The sequence below is a fragment of the Gopherus evgoodei genome, chromosome 1, assembly GCF_007399415.2.
Source record: "Gopherus evgoodei ecotype Sinaloan lineage chromosome 1, rGopEvg1_v1.p, whole genome shotgun sequence".
In the NCBI taxonomy this organism is placed as follows: Eukaryota; Metazoa; Chordata; order Testudines; family Testudinidae; genus Gopherus; species Gopherus evgoodei.
Genome location: NC_044322.1, coordinates 278,426,744 through 278,450,521, shown reverse-complemented (window position 1 = coordinate 278,450,521; position 23,778 = coordinate 278,426,744). Strand labels below are relative to the sequence as shown.

Genomic DNA, 23,778 nt, shown 5'->3' with positions numbered 1-23,778 from the left:
TCCCTTTGCTTCTGGCTAGCTGATAGTCTGAGCTGGAGGAACCACATTCTCTCATCTCATGATGCATGCCTAGCCAGTAGAATTGGGCTAATATCCAAGACAATGTCTTCTCTCTCCCCAGGTGTCCAGCACATGAGATATTGTGTGCAAGCTGCAATAAAGCCCAATGGTACCAATGCGGCACCAGTAACTTGGCCCTCACCACCCCAGTATTTTTATCCCTTTCAGTTTGATACAAGCACTCTTTCTTGAGTGAAAAGTGCAGATATTGCTCATTAGTGAGGCTCTGTTACCTAATCTTTTATGAAGCCCAGTTGTTCATATGCACAGCTTAATGTAGGGTTGTTGCACTATTCTTGGACAAAATTCCCACTCTGTAGGAGAGTTTCCAAGTCCCGACTGGTTACCTTTTTTTTCCCTGGGGGAGTCAGTGGTGACATTGCTCAGGACATTACTTCAGGGTTGTCTGCTTCCCCAAAGCTCACCAAACTCTGGGGCACTGGCTGTACAATGGCCCTGCATTCTCGCTCACTACCCAGGCTTGTGCATTAATGACTTGCCAGAAAAAGGGCCAGTCCTGGCCTCTGATTATGGGGTAGGCCAATTTTTCAGCTAGGACTCCACTACCACTGCAGCATGGGCTCCCACTGTCAGTTTTAGACACTGGCTTGGGTATGTTTTGACATCACCATGTATACATTTCAGGTGGATTGTATTCTTACAAATGGTATCACCCAACGCAATGGAGGCCTGAACCACCGTCTGACTGCAGCCACAATCCAAGAGTGCTTGAACCATCTTCCCTTGGCCCCTCACCAGTACCATCAACTTAGGGAAAGTCTTTTTCCATGCCCAGATTTCTGCCATCCATCCCTGAGCATATTCACATTTCATAAGAGGGCATTCCCACTTTATGTGTCTGTCTGTCCACAGAAATAGCACGTTAATGGGCTGGCACTGTTGGCACCTTTCCTAGGTGAGGGTGAGCTGGACCCTGGTCTGTGAATCCTGCTCCCTTTGAGGTGCCTGGCCGGCCCACTGACAGTGTTGTATCTGTGCCCAACTGCCTTGCCTCCCTGGGACTACTTCTGGTTTAAGGGGTGATCTGACCATCTGAAAGGACTCCTTCAGGGTCAGGCCCCTGTTGATGATGCTGGCTCACCCTCCCTGGTCACTTTCCATTCTGTCCCCCTGCCTTGCTGATGCTTGGATGATTCTGCCTCTAGTGATCCTTTGGCTTCTACAAAATACTCTATTAGTCTTACTGCTTCTGATAACATTCCCGAACGCTGCCATAGTACCCACTTCCTGCCTTTTGTGGGTAGTATGTTTAGGAATTATTCTGTCACAATGGTCTTGGCTACTTAGGGCCCTGATTGTTCTTCCAGATGGAGCCACTTCCAACAGTGTTCTCACAAGAGTTGTGCTACAAAGAGGTCTTGCCCCCTTGGGTAGATCTCAGCCCTAAACTGTTGATGGTGGGTCTCTTTTTGGAAATATCCAAATAGTCCAAAATGGCAGACTTTACTTGTTTGTAGTAGTTTTCCCTCTCCAAGTCCAAATCACAACAGGCCACGTCCACTGGACCCATGAAATATGGGTCCAGAATCAAAGCCCATTGTTTTGGGGGCTACCAGTCTGCTACTGTCACCCTCTCAAATGTAACTAAGGCGGCTTCAGGGTCATCATCTGCCTCCATCTTGGTTAGCTTCACTGGCACTGGCGGGAAAACTCCCTTGGCGGAAGTATGACCCATTGGGCCACCCTGAGGTCATAGGGCCGGTACTATTTGCTTTCCTTTTGAAACTCCTACTGCTGGGCCATCAGTTCCTTCAGTGGCTGTTGTTGTTGTGTGGTCGGAATCTAATGCTGAGTGGTCCACTGTTGCAGGAATTGCTGTTGCAACTATGGTTGCTGAAGCATCTCCACTAACCACTTACCAACACACCAATTCCATCTTGCATGTAGCAGCTGAGCTCTGTCATAGCATTCCCTCTCAGATCTGAACCTTAGAGTTCAGAAAATGAGATACTAGCACCTGAATCCTCTAAGCTTAATTACCAGCTTAAATCTGATAGCACTGCCACCACCCAAAAATATAGTTTTTTGGGGCACTCTGACCTCCCCAACCTTCCCTGGGGACCCCAAGAACCCAGATCCCTTGGGTTCTTAAAACAAGGAGGAATAAACCATTCCCCCACCTTTCCCCCTCCCAGAATTTCCCTCCCTGGGCTATCCTGAGAGATACTGATCCAACCTCTTAATTCACCATACAGAGAAGCATCTCCCTTCCCTTCCACAAAGAGGCAAACAGATTCAAGGAAAACAGAGAGAGATTCTATCTCTCCCCCCTCCCGTCTCCCCCACCCGTCCTGGTGAGTTATCCCAATCCCCTGGAATAAAACAAGGGAAAACAAGAAAAAAAAAATCAATCTGGTTCTCTAAAAAGAAATCTTTTAATAAAAGAAAGGAAAAAGTAAAGAATTATCTCTGTAACTTCAAGATGTAAATATTACAGGGTCCTATATCTTACAGACACCAGAAAGAGACTTTCCCCCCAGTACCAATACAAATCAAAATATTCCCAGCAACTACACATATAAAAGTTAACCAGCCAGATCCACAATTGCAAATAGAGTAAAACAATCAAAAAGCCTAAACCGCCTGTTTTTACTTACTATTTGAAAAGAAACTTAGAGAGCCTGTAGTAATGTCTAGTCTCTCTCAGACCCTCTGAGAGAAGAACACACAACGGACAAAAGAACACACACAAAAGCTTCCCTCCACACAAATTTAAAAGTATCTTGTCTTCTGATTGGTCTTCTGGTCAGGTGTCCAGTTCCCTGCTTGTAACCCTTTACAGGTAGAAGAGACATTAACCCTTAACAATCTGTTTATGACAAGCTCTATTCCCTCTAAGGCTTTATTTTAACCCTTTGTATGAGACATGTTTATGCCAGCATTCTCTGTCATTTTGGTGGGTCAGGGGCTTCCTGGGTTCCCTCCAGACCCTGTTGTTTATAATGTTCCCCCTCCAGATTCGTAGCACACAAGGGCTTCTCTGAATAAAACAAATAGACAAAAGATAGTTCCTCTCCTCTCTCTTTCCCTTATGAGAGAGGGGGCTCAGTATGAAAACAAAAGAAAGTCTGACTATCAGGCAGTCTTCCTGGATTCTACCCTTTGGGTTTAGTTAATAAGCAGGTTTGTCTTTTAATGGGGTATACCTCCAGCCCCTCCTCTTGGGGAGTACTGCAGTGCAGTTGCACCATGTGGCCTCAGGATAAGTGAGGCCTGCTTCTGGCAGAATTTCCATTCTTAAACTCACCGCCCTCCAGGCAGAACAAGTCTTGCAGGTGTGCCTTCTTAGAGCTGAACAGGCCCAGAAGAGCTCATTAGACTCCCCTCCACCAGAGTGAGGTATGTCCCTTCACAATTTGCAATACCATATGGGGAAAAACAATGCTATTTTGATGGTATACTCAGAAGTGTTATATAATGGAGCATGGAAATAATAGCTTCTGTTTATACAGCTCTGATTAGACCATGCCTTGAATTCACATTCAGTTCTGGGCACCTCATTATCAGAAGGGTGGAGGGAATTCAACAAACAGCAAAACAGCTCAAATGATGCCCTTCTCCAGGTGTACAAGCAAGGAAGGCATGTAAGAAAATTCCACCCCTCCCACCCCCCCGTAACCCTACACAGCAGCAAGATGCAATTGCAGGCTATTCTTTGTGTGTGCCCATTGTGGCTCAAGATACCCCAACGGGGAAGAGTCAGGGCCCTGTTTCCTCAGATATTGGCTAGCAGAGCTGACTAAACATACAATGGGGAATGTGCTGCATTCCTTGTAAGGTTCTAATAGTAGTGAGTTTGCTGTTCCTGCATGCCCTGGAGCTGCATGGTTGTGCCTACACTAGAGAATTGAACCACTGGGAAGTGAACTGATGGGGTAACACTGATGTAAGTAGCAATGGTGTCTCCCCCAGCCATGCTGTACCTGGTGCAATTTTGCCTAAATAATAAAGGCTAAAATTAATGAGCATATCCACTAAATTTCTTTACATGCATTTGGTGTATTGTAGCAGGTCGAATGAAAAGTATAATTATTCCCACAGCCCTCCGGTGCTGTGCTAGTTTTACATCACTTTGCTCTCAGATTATGCCTGACTGTTTTTCATGCATTAATGGAAATGCAGAATGAAATGTGATTGCTGGTAGGAAAGAGCAGCATGCTGATTAAGTGCCTCAGTCCAGCACATGGACTGACATACAGTATACTATAAAAAATTACCCAATATGTAGCTTATTGTAATACAAATCTCCTATATTTTCAGTTGGTACATTGCAGTTTCTATGTGACTTAAAAACATTTTTCCCCCAGGCTTGTCTTCCATTTTAAATCTGTGCACCCATGCCACACACCAGCTTTTGGCCAGCTGGATGTACATTCAGAGGAAGGCCTTCCTTGAGACATGCTAGCAGTGAATGGCATAGAAGGGAGCTGAATAAACAGATTACCATCAAGACAAAACACACCTGAGATTCTTAGTGTATGCGGCACCATTTGTAGAAATGTATTTGGACAAACATGATACCTGCATAGCAGAGTACTCAAAGGAGACCAGACAAGCCACCTAAGCAGTAACTGGTGCACTGTGGGATGGTAGTAAGAGGATTCTTGCGCAGCTAGGGCTATTTTGCCAGTGATTTCCATCGTCACTGCCTTTCCACTGGTGGAGACGAGATAGTGGAAAACTACATGGTTATTAGCCTTGCTCAAATCAAGTCTATTACACAGGGTGGAGTGATCACCATTGGGTGCACTTGACTGTCTGGACATATGCTTAGATGGTTAGCACACTAAATTTCTCTGTACACAAACCCTTGAGGTAGAATATTTTTGAAGCCCCCACTGCAGAGGGTGTGGCTTGATACCTCACCACATGCAAGACTGTGCCTTATGGGCATCATTTGACCCAAAATGAGTGAGGAACTGGAGGTGAGGGAACTATTGATTTATGAAGAAAGATTCAAAAGTATACATTTTGGTTAATGGTGATTAAGGAAGGGACATAACTCTTTACATGGTATAAGGTGGTATAATTGGGAATAATGGGAAAAAATCTAAAATAAGAAAAATGCAAAATGGAATTAGGAAACTTCCAATGGTTGTGTCAGTGAGAGCTGGGAATAGTCTTTCAGTGGAAATGGTAGAAATCTCATCATCTGAAGTATTCAAAACTAGCATGGGTAAAGCAATAGCAAATATTCAATAAGGAACCATCCTGCACAGATTGTGTAATTAACTAGATGATCAAATAAATCTTTTCTAATTTCTGCAATTTTTTTTTAAAGAGCAAGAATGCAGAAGCTAGCTAATCTGGAGTAGATTCCTGGGCCTGGCCAAGCTCTCTTTGGCATGGTATCCTGTTTAGAGGTGTGACTGTCAGTCACCTTTATGACTCCTGATCTTAGGGTCAGTCCAACGTGCACCTTAATTTAAAAAAAGCCTCAGGACTGCTCTAAGTGACACTTGACTGCTTTAGTCCAGTTGTTTTGGCAAGTAAACATTTGCTGGATCACAGATGCACTTGGCCACACCCCAAGATTTTAGCTATGCCTATGACACGCCCTTATACTTGGAAGATGGTTGGGAAAATGGAATAAAGCTGGCTATGATGTTTTTACATCACTAGAAGATTCCTCTACACAAGGGGAATCCTCAGCTGGTCACTTAAGCTAATTTTAAGTCTGCTTTGTACAGCTAGTAGGGCAGATCTTAAGCTGGTGAAAATTGTCTTAGCTTCTTTCACTGGAACTATGACTGTTTAGACCATCTGAGGATCTGGCCCCAAGAGTAGTGTGCAGCAAGCCTAATGGGACTGAGCATCTGGCCTTCTATCATGGAGACTGAAGGTTAGCTATGGATGTACAGAGGAGATACACTGCTATAGCTTGTGCTGTGTAAGTTTTCCTCATCATGTTAATATGCCTTCATCTTGACCTGAAGTTCTAGCCAGTAAGAGGAAAATTTAATCCCTTCACATCTAAATTAGATGTTAAATTACTCAGGGTAGGCACCTTGGTTTTACTTGTTCTATAAAGTCCCTAGTACACATCTGCATAGCATATAATCACATGGCCATTACATTGCTTTGCTAGAGAACAGCAAACCCCTCCTGGATCTGTTCACTCACAGTTACCAACATGTAAAGTCACTCCCGCTGAATACATGAATGCTATGCCCAGGCATCCATGAATAAATACAGGGAGACACCTGTATATCCCTCAGTCCCAGCCTTTCCCCCCAACAATGTGCATCTTGTACTGTTCAGTAGCCCACTGGATGGTACAAGCTCATAATTTTAGTCCATCATTCTAACAAAGGGTAATGAATATGAACCAGCCCTGTTGACCTTAGTAGAGATTTCCCAGATACTTCAATCAAGCACACTGGTTTAGTGAAAAGGTGGGTCTTGGCTATTGTTCAGGCAAGGTCTCTATCAATGAGAATGCTCTGCCTCCAGTGCCCAACAGTCTGACCCAGGGTTTCTCCAACTGTACCATCTTTGCAAAGTGCAAGATGCTTGGTGAGGATGGGGTTCACCACTAGGGGGTGGTCTCTGATTTATTTAGGTCCTACTTCATTTAAGGTCTTGATGACTAGGATCAGAACTTTGCATTTGGTGACAAAGTGACTGGAGAGCCAATTAAGTGAGGATCACTGCAGTGATATGCTCACTGAAGCTTTTGTTGTTCTGGATTGGGCTACTGCCTACTATACGAGTTGTAGATTGTGTGTCTCTCATACATTCATCATAAGGTACAAGACGACACTTTTTAAATCACTGATTATTGTCATTGGGAAAAATATTGAAGCCCTTACTCATTTCTTACTCAGGCAAACTCTCACAGATTTAATGGCATTCAGATACAATGATTATGAGGCTCATATATGAACCTAGACCGATAGATAGAAATGAGTTTTCCTGAAGGAGGCCGTCAGAATTTGATGTACAGTTTGTGCACTTTTTGACTGAGCTGTTTAATACTTTTTGCCTAGTTTGCATAAAGTGATTTAAAATTTGTTGAAAGATTTTATGAATATTACTTATAACCAGAGTTCTTTGAGATGGCTCTGCAAATTCACACTTACGGGTATTTCGCCACCTGGTCATGCCTACCAGTAGAATGTCCTCCAACCAGCATCCATTGGAGTGCTTGTGCTCCTTTCTTAAGCCTCCCCTCAGCATCTCTGAGTGTTGTGAGGCCAAGACTATATAAGGGGATACAGAGTCCTTCACCATCCACTGCCAACCCAGAGAAAGAACAAAAGGACTTGGAGAGAGAGGGGAAGGAGAGAGGGAACTGTGAATTTGTAGAGCCATCTCAAAACAACTCTGGTTAAAGGTAAGTAACCTTACTTTCTTCAAGTGGCTCTGCATATTCCCATTTATAAGCAGTTTGATAAGCAGTCGAAAATAAGCTGGAGGAGGAAACACAATCCTAACCAAATAGAGATTGCATACCAAATCTAGCATCAGTCCTTAAAGCCAAATGGAGAGCATAATGTTTAGTGAACATGTGCCCAGAACTCCAGGTTGCTGCCCTGCAAATCTCAGCAATGGGAACTTGCTTAAGGAAAGCAAAAGATAGGACCACAGCTCTAGTGGAATGAGATCATACCATTGTAGGTACAGGAGTTTCTGCTAATGTGTTACATTCAACATTGTTTAATCCACCTATAAACAGTCTAGGGAAACACAGTAAGACCCATGTGATTCTTAGCATAAGTGACAATCCAGATGATTTTCAAAAACTTGTAGTTCTGTCTAAATAATATGCAAGAACTCTTCTTGCATCCAAAATATGTAAAACATTCTATGTTTTTAGTATGTGGCCTTGGGGAAAAAATACTGGCAAATGAATTGTACGATGTGAAATTCAGAAACTACTTTTGGCAAAACTTTGGATCAGATCTAAAAACCACCTTATCTTTATGAAAAGATGTAAATGGTGGATCAGCCATCAAGCCATTTAACTCACTTGTCTTCCGGCTGATATTGTGGCAATAATGAAAGCTACCTCAATAAATAAATAATATAAGCAACACTTAGCCAAGAGTTCAAAAGACGGCTTTCTGAGTGTAAATGACAGCAAATTAAGATCCCAAGGAGGGACAGGATCCCTCAAAGAGGTTCTGAAGGTGCTCACTCATTGGAGGAGTGCATTCTTGTGGCCAGGTGTGGCATAGTGGCTCTCTCCCTGTTTGGCACTCCTGCTGACAGTTGTATCATCACTGCATTGGTCTTTCTTCCCTTAACTTGGCCCACTGGGTATGTAATGATTTAGTTCATCCTTTCTGGGGTAGCAAAAAATCCAACAGAAAACAGTCAAATATCCTCAACATGATGGTCTTTGACCCCAACTCTAGGCCCTTGGTTCTCTCACTCTTGCCTCGGGGCTTTTAACATCCTTATACCCTTCTCTGGACTCATACCAACTTGCCAGTGGCTGATAGGGAAACCTGGACCATCCCACTACACAGGTTCCAGCCCAGAGACCCTATAAATAGCAGTCAACATCTCCACTATCTTCCTGGGCTCCTTCCTACAAAGCCTTTGGCAGGCTTCTTCCCCACAACCTCTCTACATTGATCCTTTTTCAGGGTTAGGACTCAGTGTTACAGACAAGCCACTTAAAATTCATAACATTCAGGGGAGAAATGAAACCTAGGCCCCAAATCCCACCCCTTTTTACAGGATCAAACTCTTCTGTATCTGTCACTGGGTGTATTTAAAATCAAAACTGACAGGTAAATAACGTAAAACAGATAACATTTATTAACTAATACCTTAATAACAAAGATAATAAGTTTGGTGGTTACCAAGTCCCTAACAAGCACATGATAGTGGCAGGGATAAAAGAGAAGAGAAAGAGAAGGAAGTGGGGGAGAGATAAGGTTTCACAATCATCCAACTTCCAAGTTCTGGACGTCTCAATACCCAGGTACAGCTAGGCTCTGGCTCCTCCGGTGGACCTCATCCCTTCACAAGACAATTTTTCTCCTAGTCTTCTGTTTTTCTTCCAGAGGTTGAGCAAACTACCCCAGTTGGGCAGAGTGAGTGCAGTATGCTACCGCTATAACGGGCAATGCATATGGGTAAGTACAATTCAAGGGCCTAGTCTGACTCTGAAGTAGTGGAATAGACAGCAGCATCTTGATTGCTCCACCCAAGCTGTCCCTGAGCAGCGATCTGCGACCTGACAGCAACCTGACAGCCAACTGACTTTTTGTACTCAGCCCACTTCTTGGGCTGCACATGGCACCAAAAAGGGTGGGGTTTCTCTCTCTCTCTCTCTCTGTTAAAAGGCAGAATAGATATCATGGGACAACCAGAGATTACACGGGGCAACTCATGGAAAACAAGGGAATGAACTTACTGAAAAAAAGAAAAAGGAGGTATTATCCCTACATTGGGGCACTCCCTTGGAAAGCCCTAACAAAGTCCTAGCATAAAAGTATGAACTTAAATCAACTTCCGCCTTCCTCAGGCTTGCCCTTTTAAGTCTCTTATTTCCCTTACTGTGTTCCACCACAGAACTCTCTCCCTGACAGTTCAAATCCTGCCCATCTTTCAGGGTGCACCACCAGAGTCTTCTTCACCCTAGTGGTTGCTTTATGCTTCCCTGGCTACTAACTTAGACCCCTAAATTAGAATAGTGCTCTGTTTTTCTATCCTGCTGCCATTGTTTTTCTGTTCTGCTGTCCTTGCTCTAGATTCTGAGTCAGGTTTTTTTGTTTCAAATGCTAGTAATTTTCCTCAGATCATATCTAATTCTGATAGTTACTTCTCCATCTGATTTACCACTGAGGGCCTATGCTGAGAAAATATGCCATCGTAGGGGGATATATATATTAGATAATCCCTTCATAAACTTTTTAACCATGTTATGCAAGAATTGGATTTTCTCTGCATCCAATACACAAAACTGGACAGTTTCAAAAAATAACACTTTCTGGTAGACTGTTTTCTAAAATTAAGTAGCACAATCTGCACAAGGAGGAATGTGTGTTTTCAAGAGTAGCCTGTGTCAAAGTCCGATTGCCTGAGCTGTCAGGTGAAGGAACTGCAGATCTGGATAGGAATTCTGCCTATCTACTGAGACAGAGGAAAATGTAATGAAGACCCCATTGTGCAATTGAAGCAGATCCATAAACCACTACTCATGTGGCCCACCCAAGGCAATTAGAGTTATCCTTGTTCTGTCTTGAAGAATTTTGCTGGCCACTTTCTGGATCAACAGAAAGGGGAAAAAATCATACAGAGAGCACCTTCCCCAGTGCAGAAGGAAAGCATCGAGATGGATTGACTGTCTCTTCCTGCTCTCAAAGCGATGAGGTAACATTTCCTGTTAAAGCTCGTAGTGAACATATCACAGTGGGTGACCTGGTCCTTTATTTGAGAACTGTCCCTGCTGAGATGATCTGCAATCATGTTGTTCTGACCTGCTAAATGCAGGGCTGCTGGGTAAAGGTAGGGGAGGATGCACCAGTCCCAAGTCTGATTGTCTGAACCATAGCTGAGCAGAGTGAACACTCCCGTTTGTTGATGTAATCTATAGAGGATGTATTGTCCATCACTTCTTCAACAATCTTCCTGTGTATGTATGGGAGGAATGATGTGAGGGCCAAAAAATGGCTCTTACCTCCAAGACGTTTATATGTAAGCCCCTCTCCTAAGAAGCCCAATGACCTTTAACTGTATGATGACTCAGATGCGCCGCCCACCCATGCCCAACCACAGTTCAATGCATCTGCTTTACCCTCAGAAATGGTGAAGACGGATTGAAGTGGATGCTTCTGAGGACATTTGCTCTGACTGACCAGCACATCAATGAGTCCAGAATATCTCAAAGCATATTTGAGGTTTGTCCAGCTTTGGCCTGTAGACTTGAGACATCCAAAGCTGCTCTGGTCCCATTCTGAGATGTGCAAATAGAGTCACTTAAGTAGTAGCTGCCATGAGATGCAGGAAGAAAATTACTTTCTGAATGTGACATATCTGAATGTTTAAAACATATTGCACTATTTTAAAAAATCTGTTCTCTGGTAAAAAGACTTTTTCTGCTACCAAGTCCAATATGGAATCTATGAATAAAATTCTCTGAGTTGGATAAAGATTTGATATTTTGACATTCATAAGCAGCCCCAGGGCTGAAGAAACAGTGGTTGTGTAGGCAATGTGGCTTACAAAATGGTCACAAACAATAGCATTCAACAGCCAATTGTCTAAATATGGATAAACAAAAAATACTCTGCTTTCTCAAATGAGCAGCTACCATAGAGAGAAACTTTGTGAGTACTTTTGGTGCTATGGATAAGCCAAATGAGAGCACCTGGTACTGGAAATGGCATCCTGCTACCACAAAATGAAGGTCCTCTTGATGACTTCATCAAATAGAAACATGAAAATGTACATCCTTTAAACAAGAGTCACAAACCAATCCAGAGTTGAAAGTGAAAGGATTATGGGGTCCAAAGATAACATAGGGAATGAAAACTTCCAAATGTATTTGTCCAGATTAATTAAATCTAAAATTGGACAAACACCTGCACCCCATCTTTTATTTCATACCAGAAAGTATCTCAGATAAAACCCCTGACACTTCCAGTGATGGGATACCTTCTCAACAGCAGCTGTCAGCAGCAATTTTTGCACTTCTGAAAGTAGAATAGCTTTGTAAGAAGGTTCTCTGAAAAGGGGTTTGGTAGGGGGAACTGAAAGAGGGTCATTTCTCAACTGAATGATTTAGCCCTTTTCTATAATTTCTAAAATCCATTTGTCTGATGTAAAAAGTCTCCCATTTGTTGATAAAATGGACTAGCCTGTCTCCAAACAGAGAAAGAGAAGAATACTTGCTGATTACTTCCTGATTCTCAATCTTCCCATCAAATTTGAGGCCTTATGTTCAACAAAGGCAACATGGAAGCAGCAGATTGTTTAGATTTAGGCCTTGATTTAAAAGACATATTCTTCTGGTGGCTCTGGAAAGTCATAGCCTGTTGGTGTCCTTGCTGATATCTTTGATTTGACAAAAATAAGTCAAGAAATACTGCAGATGATACTGTCTCTGATAATGAAAAGAAAGAGTAGAAGGTTTCTTTCCTGATAGAAGAACTCAAGACTAAAGAGCAAGCCACTGGGGAGAACATCCACTTTAATTCTTGTATCCAGAGCCAGAGAAAAATAGTGAAGGCAAGCATGTCTCAGAATAACTGCAGAAGTAAACACTCTGGCAGAAGAATGTGAGGCTTCAAATTAAACCCTGAGAGTGTGCTTTGTCAGCTTTTGATCCTCCATTCAAATTCCATTTTCCAGTTTCTTTTTGTAATCCACCAAAACCTGCGCAAACAGTGCCATCTTTTCCCATAGACGAAATTGATAGTGGGCTGTAACTCCTTGATAATTTGGCACCTTAATATCACGAGAGGAAGAGGAAAACACCTTTCTCCCCAGAGAATACATCTTCCTTTTGCTAACAGTAGGGATGAAAGGTGCTTGTCCAGACTTAAACCCACTACCAGTGAATTAGGTACAGCATGTTTCTGAAAATATGAAAACCTCTCCAAGGGAATATAATTTGTCTGTCCTCTTGGAAATAGGCTGGCAGGAGTGGGCTGCAGTTGCAGTAGACCATCAAGCTTGCAGATCATTAAGGCTGCAGCAGACCACCAAGAATTGGTAGCAATATCCTGCTCTTGGAGGTAGCCCCAAGAATGCTGAACACCAGATAGATTTCCTCCACAGCTACTAAAGGTAAGTCCAGTGTGGAAGCCATGTGATCCAGCAGGCCATGGAACTGCAGAGCATCCTCAGAAAGGGAAGAGGCAGAAGCCATTCTCACAAGCTCATCTGGTGACAAATCAGGATTGTAGTGTGTCAGCATGCTCTTATTCAAAAAGTGAAGCTATATCCTCATCTACCTCTTCTGACAGTTATCAGGCACCACTGTCTGAGATGCAGACTGGATCCACTGGAACTGGATCCAAGAATTTTTCCACTACCAGATCCTTTGCAGATGAAACATCACCTCTCCACCCATAAGAAGGACAACTGAAAAATTCCCATGACAGCATCCAATAAGGCCATGGAGCCCAGGACTGCCAGTCTCCCCAGCAACGGGGGTCTGGGAACATACCTGCAAGAAGAGGAGCAAAAGGGAGCATGAACAAGGAGGAAACAAGTTTCTTTATTCTTCCTCTGTCGTCCTCTAGTCCTGGATCTGGCCTCAGATCCATGAAGGAGTACAATGAAGACAGCAGTTGACCTGGAGGGTGGAAAGAAATGGAGAGAGAGCCTTTATAGAGACCCTGTAGAAGTCTTTGGAGGAGGAGCTAAAGAAGGATCAGGAGAAAAACTAATTATCTCCTGTTCTCCTTTCAGATGAAGATGCTGCCAACCTTGGAACCAATTAAACCTCTCTCTTCCTTGAAACCCTCACTCAGATCCAAGGAACACTCAGAAGCTGAATGGTGTACAACGTAAAAATCCTCTTTGGGTCTGAAAACGGGCCCAAACTGGAGCAGAGGTTGAAACCAGAGCTGAAGATCAGAACAGCACAGGATCAAGTGAAATACTCAGATCCACCCCCTTGATCCTCGAAGCTGAAACTGGCCCAGGTTTCAGAGCCAGAACTGTAGAGACCCTGTCAGAATTAGACAGATCTAACAAATCTGATGTGCAGGATCTGGCACTAGTAACAGTGGCCATGTTTTCCCTTGCCATTTTCTTCAGAACTGACACAGCTGGAGTCAACAGCGTGGCTCTCAGTTCCATAGCAGGCAGTCTGCCCTTCTCCAACACTGGTGATTTCAAAGCCCTGTGTGCCTGAGTAGTAGAATCTAGAGCTGGACCTGAAAAAGGTTCTGGTTTCCTTGAACCTTTAAGCTGCTTCAACTTTCTGATGGAAGTCACATGAGCCAAGACTAGCCTCTTAGACCTTGGATGTGAAGCATGCCCAGAATCAGGTTTAGCCTTAAGGGCCTCCTTAAGGAGAAGCACCTGCAAAATGTTCTTCCTCTCCTTGTGAGTTCTGGGCATGAAAGTGTGACAGATGGAACACCCAGAAGGAAAATAGTTCTCTTCCCAGCACTTCAGGCATCTAACATGGTCGTCCAATACCAGGAAGACAGCTGGACATGAAGCATCTCTCTTGAATCCTGGTGTCAGGAAGTATAGGGTCCAGTTGAGCCTGGGACCAGCTGGCTTTTCCTCACTATTGAGCAAAAGAGGATTCACAGCTAAATCACAGTTGGCTTGCAGCAGAATCACCTGATTGGCCAGATCGCTCGATTGCCTGGAGGAACCAACAGACATGCGTTTAAACTCAGCAACAACCTTAAATCAACAACTGCTCAATACTTATTACTACAATTGCAATCGCTCTTGTGCCTGCCTTGTTACCAACCTTGCTCCAATCCTGCTCCTGCTTTGTTCCCAGCCTTGCTCCAACCCTGTTCCTGCTTGGTTCCTGACTCTGGGTTTGACCCTTGGCTCTGACTCCTGGTTCCTGACCCCCATCTCTGACCCTTGTCTCCGATTCATGTTTCCTAACTTTGGCTCCAACCACAAGGCCTGGCTGCCCATATTTCTGTCCATTAGGCTGGTCATCCACTGCTTTACCCGCTAGGCCCATTCACCTACACCCAGCCTCTTTTTTTTTTTTGTCTATTCTGCCATAACCCACAACTCATTAAGTTAACTAACTTATACTTATCACTAAATAACGATACTAAAACAATTATAAAGACACTAAGAATTGAAGAAAACGGATCTGAAGGGACCAGAACAGTTCACTTTTCTTGCACAGCGATTGGCAGGAACTGACTTGGTTGAGAGTGCTGCACCTCCTTATAAAGCCTAGCAGTCAAAACATTTGGAGATGCTGAGGGGAGAGGTAGGCGAGAGTGCACAGATGGTCTAATGGATGCTGCTTGGGGAAGATTCTACCATTAGATCCCACAAGTCAGCGAATACCCATCAGTAAGCTTATGGAGCCACTGGAAGAACTTCAAATCCTTCTTTTCTGTGTTTTCCACCTATGCCCTTTACTGAGGGCATTAACTCCTAACAGCCAAATATATGGCACGTTATGCTGTAAAATTAAAAGGCATGAGATTAACTCCCTGTTGTCTTTGTCCGTTGAAACAGTTTCTCCATTCCCATTTCAAGGAATCTCTTCAATTCTTATTAACATAATTTTGAAGGACACCTTTTCTGTCATCTAAATTGAAAATGCTTCTGATAATTGCAAGAGGAAAGTTTCACATCACTTTTCAGGTCATCACCACTTGAGAAATTTCTTCAGATGGAAATGGTTTTAAAGCTTTTGACTCAGGTCCTCATTTGAATTTGTAAACTGTCAGATGTAAGTGAAAAGGTTTGTACGTGGCCAGTAGGGTTCAGGATAATTAATAGGTTTAATATGCTGCTCTGAGGACTTTCACAGCAATTAGTAGTCAACTTAGCAGAATCCTTGTACTCAGCATTTCAACATGAAAAGCTGGAGATTACACTTTTAGAGACCTGGTAGGTAAGCCCTTGTCTAGGTCTGTGACAGGTTAGATCACAGAGACCCCCTTGGGACTACTATCTGATGTGCTGAGACTACCTTTGAGCCCGTTTTCCCTGCTGTCTTGGGGGTTCAGTGCCCTGCCTGGCTCAAGCCAGACATGCTAGCCTGCTACAAACCCAGACCCAGGTCTGTACAACATCCCCCAAAAGCTGCAGGCTTAACTGAAAATAGTTTAAGAAGTGTTCCTGTCTCTAACAAATGCCCAGTTGGGTCCAAACCCCAAATAAATTCGTTTTCAGTTAAGTCTGTAGATTTCGGTGTGTGGTTCATACTCTGGGTCTGTGCTTCAGCAGGCTAGCGTGTCTGACTCAACAAGGCAGGGTTCTGAAAGCCCAAACTGGCGGAGAAAATGGGCTCAGAGGTAAATAGGTGACAGTCCCAGGGGGTCTCTGTGACCAAACCCGTCATGCCTCCCAAGATATTGGAAAGGATATCTACAAGATGTTTCTCCAGTTACTATGACCTTAAAGGCTACTAGGTAGATTATTACTGTTGTGTGCATCTTGACCAGAGAATATTTTTGTTAAAGAGATTAGAGGAAAGGAACCAACCAGATTAAATACTAACCTGGATGAAAATGCATCTGTGTTTTATGCTGTTTTCTCCAGCTACTTGCATAGGGTTGTGGTGGAGTGGGAATTAATTTTTTTTTTAATTTGAAATAACTACTTTTTTGGTAAATTTCATGGAGATTGCTTTTGACACTATTCCCAAGGACTGGTTTTATTCCTATTTAGTCATTCTCCCTGGAAGTTCTTGAGACACCAAACATGATCTAGAAAGAAATGACCCCACATAACTTTCCATTCATATTAATAGCAGAATACCTTATTATATTGCCATCTAGTGGTGGTGAATGTAGTCAGTTATAAAGTTAATGTATCTGGCATTTTCGAAGTAGCAAAGGGGATTTACATACATATCTTCCATTAGAATTGAGTGGAATGAAAAACAAAGATTTTCCAGCTAGCTACAAAGCGAAACAAAGAAACTGAAAATGTATAAGCAAAGTGGCTTATCTATGCAATGAGAAAGGAAGTAGAAAGTTTCTAAGACTTTGCATTTCAACAGCAGAGATGATGAAATGCTGTAAATATGAATATTTTATTGTAAGAAAGAATATAATGTATAATACATTTTAAAATAAATCTAGGCAAAGGAACTGAAGTTTTTCTTAAAAACTCATATGAACTGGCAAAATATTTTAAAGAGTAGAGCAAAACTGAGCATATCAGAAAAAGTAGAAATAAAAGCAGCATATATAAAAAATGTCCTTACTTTAAATATTGCCATAAAAATTAATCATCGCTACAAGATAAAAACTCAAAATGTGCATGATAAGATTTTCATGGATTTAACAAGACTGCTTACAAGACAAGAAGTCAAGCAATGACAGTATATGGTAACCATAAGGAAATGAAGCAGTAATACATGATTTCTTGTACTACCATCCAGTGGGGGTTTCAGATAGGATCTCTCATAGGTTATGGTACTTATGTGTTTTTGGGGCTTATGTGGGGAGAAGCATACTTTAATACAGTTACTACTGCTGAGAATTAGTTGGTCTAGCTGTGTTTTTCCTTCAAAAGTGTCTAAATTTTTGCATGATAATTCTAGTTTCAACAGGGCATTCCAATGTTCTGAAACATAATTCTTGACCAGTACAATGTCATTACATTGTGATGATGTTGCTTTACAACAGTAACCCTGGACCATTGCATGATGACGTTGTAATGAGATGACGACAATGTCATGACTTGTAAGTTTGTTCCCCAGGACAAATTGTTAAAGGTAGGATTCCCTATTTAGCTTTTACTGGACCAGAGTATCACTTCCTTCAGTAGGTCTCCTGATCAATTTATGAGATACTAACAAATTGTTTGACTGAATCAGGTCATGGTGGTTCAAAAAGTACGTTGTGCTGAGTGAACGTATGAACCAACCAGTTCACATATTTGTTCTTTTCCAGCCAAGACCATTTTCCTGTGCAAACAGATGGCCCAGCTGTACTCCTCACCACCTAAGATATATATATAGTAACTGCTATGCTCTGTCTATGGACTCTAACTATTTAAAAATGTCTATTAATTGTGGGGTTTCCCTTTTTTTCTTCCAAAATGATGCTGTGAAGTTTTCTTAACCAACACAATATTTAGCACTGAAATTATTGCTGGGTAAAGATGTGGTAAGTACATGCTTTAACGTTTACTAAGTTTAGATATAAAAATGAGTGAAAGCAGAGGGAACGGCAGGGGATATGGCAGGACGATGACAAGCAAATAGGGCTAGGATTATATTGTTGCCCAGGTTTGCTGTGACTGGATCAGGTTGGGTATGTTTTGGGTAACTTAGTTATTCCCTATGAAACATCCTTTCTACAATCTGGTATCGCACACCTATCTATAGCCTTAATTTATTTTGGAATGCTTTATTTGGGGAGGGACCCTGCACCTGCTGACAGAAGGATGTTTTTGGACAACTTAGCTCTGCCATTTGTGTTACTCAAAACAACACTATAGCACATTCTTGAAACTTGCACTAAAAGATTGGCGGAATCTGAAAGTTGAAAAAAAGTTATCTTCACATTTAAAATATTTTTATAATCTTTTTATAATTAAAATAACTGCGAACTTTTTCCATCAAATCTGGCAAATTTGTCCATTACGATACCCAGAATTTACTTAACAGACAAGAGAAATTAAAGAAACAGGGTTTGATCCTTTTCTTACTTACACTAGTTTTCCTCTTGTGTAACTCCACTGCCCTCAATGGAGTTACTGCTGATTTATTCCAGTTTATGAATATAAAAGTATATATGCAATATATAGCTCAAACTTAAGCGTTATTTCCTCGTTAATTCCAGGATCAACATTCAGGCATGTTTTAATTAATCCTGATTCCTTGTGATCCTCTTCTTCAGCTGAAGTAAGAACAATTTGTTTGGCCTTTGGCTACACATTTCTTTATAAACACAGCATCTATTTAAATGAATTTCCCTGTGTAGTAATCATGTGTATGGACTGATTCTTTACCTCAGGAGTTTTATACTTAAATAAGGAATGCAGAATTAGGCCCTACACTGGTACAAAACCACAGAGGGTGAAATTTACACTAGTACAGAGTTGCTCTGCATCATTAATCCTCATGATGGATCAGTCTCTATAGGATGGACTGGAGAGTGTCTCCAGTTCAGCACCTCACAGGTCTGCTACGAAGTCCATGATTCTGTGACTATAGGGGTTCTAACAACTGATGCAAAAGACCTGGGGCTGCTATTCCAACTCAAATTGTAAGGTTAGGATGGGAAAGGGCAAGGTTGTCTTGTGGTACAGCCCCACACCATGGCCCCAACTGGAGGTGGATGGATTTACAGATTTCAGCAAATACTTAGAGCTGATTGATTGCTCTTCATTATTCATTAACATGTTACTAAGACCATTTTCAGCTTGTACAATAGGGAAGAGACATTGTTTTCAAAAGGGAGAGTTAATGCATCAGCACTTGGCTGTAAATGAACTTACTTAAAGTCGTTCTTTAGCATTCTGTGCTAAATGACCAGGCTGAGAGGGACAGTCCTTTTACTCACTTTAGTTCCCACCAAATCCAGTCACATTGTGGGTTGTTTGCTCCTGATTCCTGCAATATCTTCACATGTGCTATGCCCCCAACCCTGAAAATACTTGATATGTTTATTCATGTGAGTATTATCATTGACTTCAATGAGACTAACAGTGAATAAATTTAAAGGACACGTCACATCAGCCAGAGGAAACCTGCTGTCATCTGGACTTAGCCAACAGAGGTCAAATATGTGATTCCAAGAGAATTATGAGGCCCTCAGAAGCTAGACCTACCTGTGAGCACTACAAATTCAGCAAAGGATTGGAATAGTTACAGCAAACAGCAGGTGTGGGTTTAAGGAGCAGGGCCAACCACCCACGATTTATGGGGAGAGTCATGGAAGTTGTTCGGGTATGTTAGGGAGGACTAGAAGAGCCATAGGAGTTGGGTGGCAGGGCGAGCTGGGTTGTTGCATGTATGCAGGGGAAAGTAAAGGAAAGTGTTAGCTTGGAGAGCTGTGGGGCAGTGGGTGGACCCAGGAAAAGACAGTTACTCACCTTTGTAACTGTTGTTCTTCGAGATGTATTGCTCATATCCATTCCAAACCTGCCCTCCTTCCCCTCTGTCGGAGTAGCTGGCAAGAAGGAACTGAGGTTGGCAGGTGTATATATCCGGCGCCATAGGGGCGCCATTCCAAGAGGCACACCTAATTAGAATCGATATGAGCAAGCACTCGAAGAAGCAGCTGCATTCCTGGTGTGCCTCTTTGCAAGGAATTCTGCAAGACTTGATTTTTTTAATTTGTTCGTTTGTTTTAAATCACTGCTTATCAATGATCTAGCACCATGGTTAATGTGAATATCATAAGCATAGTACATGCTGGGATGGTTCTTTGAGGTAGCATGGGATCTAAAAGCGAGTTAAGCTGTAACTCTTATCCTAGTTATTGGGCATTCAACACTATTTCTAAAGACGGTGGATTAGCATTAAACTTATGTGTGGCCAATTTAAATTCACATGAAAAACAGCAAATAGCCATGGCAACACTTCAGCCATGAGCCTTCTGGAGTCAGTTTTCAGTGTGAATTTCATTTCCCCCCCCACACACACACCCTCATCGCCTGCATTAAGGATAATAGATGGTCCTTCAGTGAATAGAAGGCTCAAGAGGATCTGCTGCGGATACAAATTTTAAGACTAGGACTTAAGTGGTTTATGAATGGCAGCAGAAACATGAACATGAATTACAGTTCTGTACTTAATCTGAGGTCATCAATTTCCATTTATAATTTAACATATTAAGGCTTAATTTTTAAACTTTGTCATTTCAAAAATTAACAAGCTAACTTTCCCTATACATGATTTCAGTAGAAAACATGGATTTAAATGGCAGGATGTTATCCTTCTCCAGTAACATCAAGTACATTGTAGAAGGCAGCACAAACAACAATACCTGTATCTTTTAAATTGTTCCCAGACACTGCCCATTACTGTGAACTAGCTCTAAATATTCAGCGTTGGAATGCAAATGGAACAGGGCCAGAGTGCCAATATTCAGTATTGCCACAAGTAGCTTTTTAAAGTGAAAGAGAAATTGCCTCATGCTAGCAAGGATGTGTTTGGTATTGCTGGTTTATTCCTTCTTATGGTTTATAATTAACAATACCTTAAGGCAGAAAAGTACTCCTCCAAAACCCAGCAGCACATTTGCAAGCACTCTACATTTCTCTCTCAGATATTTGGACCAGATCCTTAGCTGGTGTTAACTGGCCTGACTCCATTAACTTTAAGCAGATTTATACCAGTTGAGGAGCTGGTGAGTTGAGTCTCAGACTATACTATCAACACTTCATTGTCCTAATACATACCCTATGATTTATATTTAGTTTCTCCTTTAGTGTCGAGTCTTGAATTCGTTTTTAAATTCTTATTCAGGCAAAACTTCCATTGTAAAGTGGAGGCTTCACCAGCGTAAGGCTTTCAGGAGGTGGGCTCTTAAATAACGTACAATCTACTCCTTTCCTAAAAATTCCTAGTAAAAATCATAGATTTTAACCAACTATTTTTATCAGTGCAAATTCTGTATTAGAACATAAGAATGGCCATAGTGGGTCAGACCAATGGTCCATCTAGCCCAGTATCCTGTCTTCTCACAGTGGCCAATGCCAGAAGCTTCAGAGGGAATGAACATAACATGGCAATTATTGAGATCCATTCCCTTTCATACAGTCCCAGTCTGGCAATCAGAGGCTTAGGGACATCCAGAGCACGGGACTGCATCTCTGACAATCTTGGCTAATAGCCACCGATGGACCTATCCTCCATGAACTTATCTAATTCTTTTTTGAACCTAGTTATAGTTTTGGTCTTCATAACATTCCCTGGCAACAAGTTCCACACAGCTTGACTGTGCGTTGTGTGAAGTAGTACTTCCTTTCTTGTATTTTTAAACCTGTTGCCTATTAATTTCATTGGGTGTCCTCTGGTTCTTGTTTATGTGAAGGGGTAAATAACACTTCCTTATTCATCTTCTCCACATCATTCATAATTTGATAGACCTCTATCATATCCCCCCTTAACCATCTCTTTCCCAAGCTAAACAATCCTCTCCTCATATGGAAACTGTTCCATACCCCTAATCATTTTTGTTGCCTCTCTCTTTATCTTTTCCAATTCTAATATATCTTTTTTGAGATGGAGCGACCAGAACTACATGCAGTATTCAAAGTGTGGGCGTACCATGGATTTATACATTGGCATTACGATATTTGCTCTCTTTTTATCTATCCCTTTCCTAATGGTTCCGAACATTCTGCTGGCCTTGTTGACTGCCACTGCACACTGAATGGATGTTTCCAGTGACTCCAAGATGTCCTACATTAAACTTTAGTTAAAAACAGCTCAATAGTCTGAATATGCAAAGTCAAACCATAGGATATTAAAGACTATGACAGATTTGTTTGCATAGCTGCAAACAAAACTTCCCTCAAATAATCTATGGTGCAGAAACAACAAGTGTAGTATCAATTAAAATGTCTTCAGTTGCCAGATGCAACAAGGTCACTAGTTACATTATTCAATGAATTACATCTAGCAAAAACAAAGTCTCAAAGGAATGTACACGTTTTTGTTTGTTGTTGCTAAAACAGATAGAAGCACACTCTAAAAGTCTGTATTCTGTGCTTTTTTATTTAGACGTTTGTATCAGTTCTTTTAGCTGAAAATTATAGTTCAATTTGTACAAATCACCCACAGTTTAAACTGCATAATTACACTTCCATGTAACTTCACAAGTTCAACAGGGTAATTAATGATTCTCTAAAGTTTTTTTCAAACACAGTAATATACAATTTATGAATCCTAGTAAGTTTTTGTTTTAACAAATGAACAGTTACATATTTAAATACATAGGGCATGGCTGATCCATGCAGCACGTGGGTCGGGGTGTGTGTAAAGATGGCTAAAGCTCATCTTGCACAGACCGCTGATCCGTTGCTGTCTCTGTGCATGACAAGTCCTTCTGCATGGGGGAGAACAGTTTAAGTGATGATCTGAATTACACCAGACTGTAATACCCAAAATAAAGCCAAGGACTCACCTAGTAGGGGTATCCAATACTATGATCCTTGTCCTAAGGTCCCAATCCTTTACTCAGGTAGCAGTGGAAGAGAGCAATGTACGTCTCTATGCCACAGGAAGATTACTCAAATTTGGTGATCCTGCCTGGGCCAGTTACACTGACTTTAGGCGAGTTTGAAGCCAATTATATTACGTTTTAATGGCCATAGAATGGGATCCATTCAGTTTATAGTGCAAATGTAATCTCCTTTAAAATATGTTAACAGTAAAATCATTTAAGCTTAGCGAATAAAGATACCACATATCGATGAATGGCACACATTTTACTCAATTACTCATGTAAGCATCTTCCCTTGCCCATCGAACTACTTCATCATCAGATCTGTTCCCCAATTAACATTTCCTCTGATATTATTAAAATTAAGAGAAACATATCCTTGTTGTTAGGAAAATTAGTAAAGTACAGAATAAACTGATTTTTTCCTGCATCACTGCAGTTTAAACAGGGCTAAACAGAAAAACAAAATTGCAGTGTCTAATCCTAATCCTTTGAAAATTCTCTGAATAGTATTTATTCCACAAATATGTTGTTCCATGCTCGTGTCAAAAGACTCTTCCACTAATTCACAACAGTATTTAAATACATCCCTTCTTACTCCAATGCAATCTTTGGGACATATTATCCACTACTGTTGATGTTCAATAGTCATCCTCTTTATACGATGAAGCAGTGTGTCTTTTTCCATGTGGACCTCAGCCAGAGCCATTTTAGCCTTGGCTAGTTCCTGTTTAAGACACTCGTTTTCTTCAATAAGCTGAAATGATTAAATTGAAAAAGAAAGGTATTAGGAGAAAGTTGCCAATACAAAGAACTACTATCACAGTAACATTTACAAATGCTGGGCGCAGATGCTCACCCTGCTAGCTGAGGTGCAACTGTGATGGTGTAGGATGCAGTGGAGACATGTTCTGGAGCTAGATAATTGGCTCAC

At 41.7% G+C, this 23,778-nt stretch overlaps 1 protein-coding gene and 1 long non-coding RNA gene across 7 annotated transcripts in view; one reads left to right on the top strand and one right to left on the bottom strand.

Annotated features, from left to right (window-relative positions):
• Window positions 1-23,778, top strand: part of LOC115644305 — a 54,836-nt gene that overhangs the window by 10,015 nt on the left and 21,043 nt on the right. The window lies entirely within an intron of this gene.
• Window positions 22,377-23,778, bottom strand: part of UHRF1BP1L (UHRF1 binding protein 1 like) — an 80,591-nt gene continuing 79,189 nt past the window's right edge. For all 6 annotated transcript variants that reach the window (XM_030548463.1, XM_030548462.1, XM_030548465.1 and 3 more), the window contains one exon: window positions 22,377-23,601. In XM_030548463.1, the coding sequence (XP_030404323.1) occupies window positions 23,473-23,601 (129 nt within the window). In that variant the 3' untranslated portion in view covers window positions 22,377-23,472. The remainder of the gene's footprint in view (window positions 23,602-23,778) is intronic.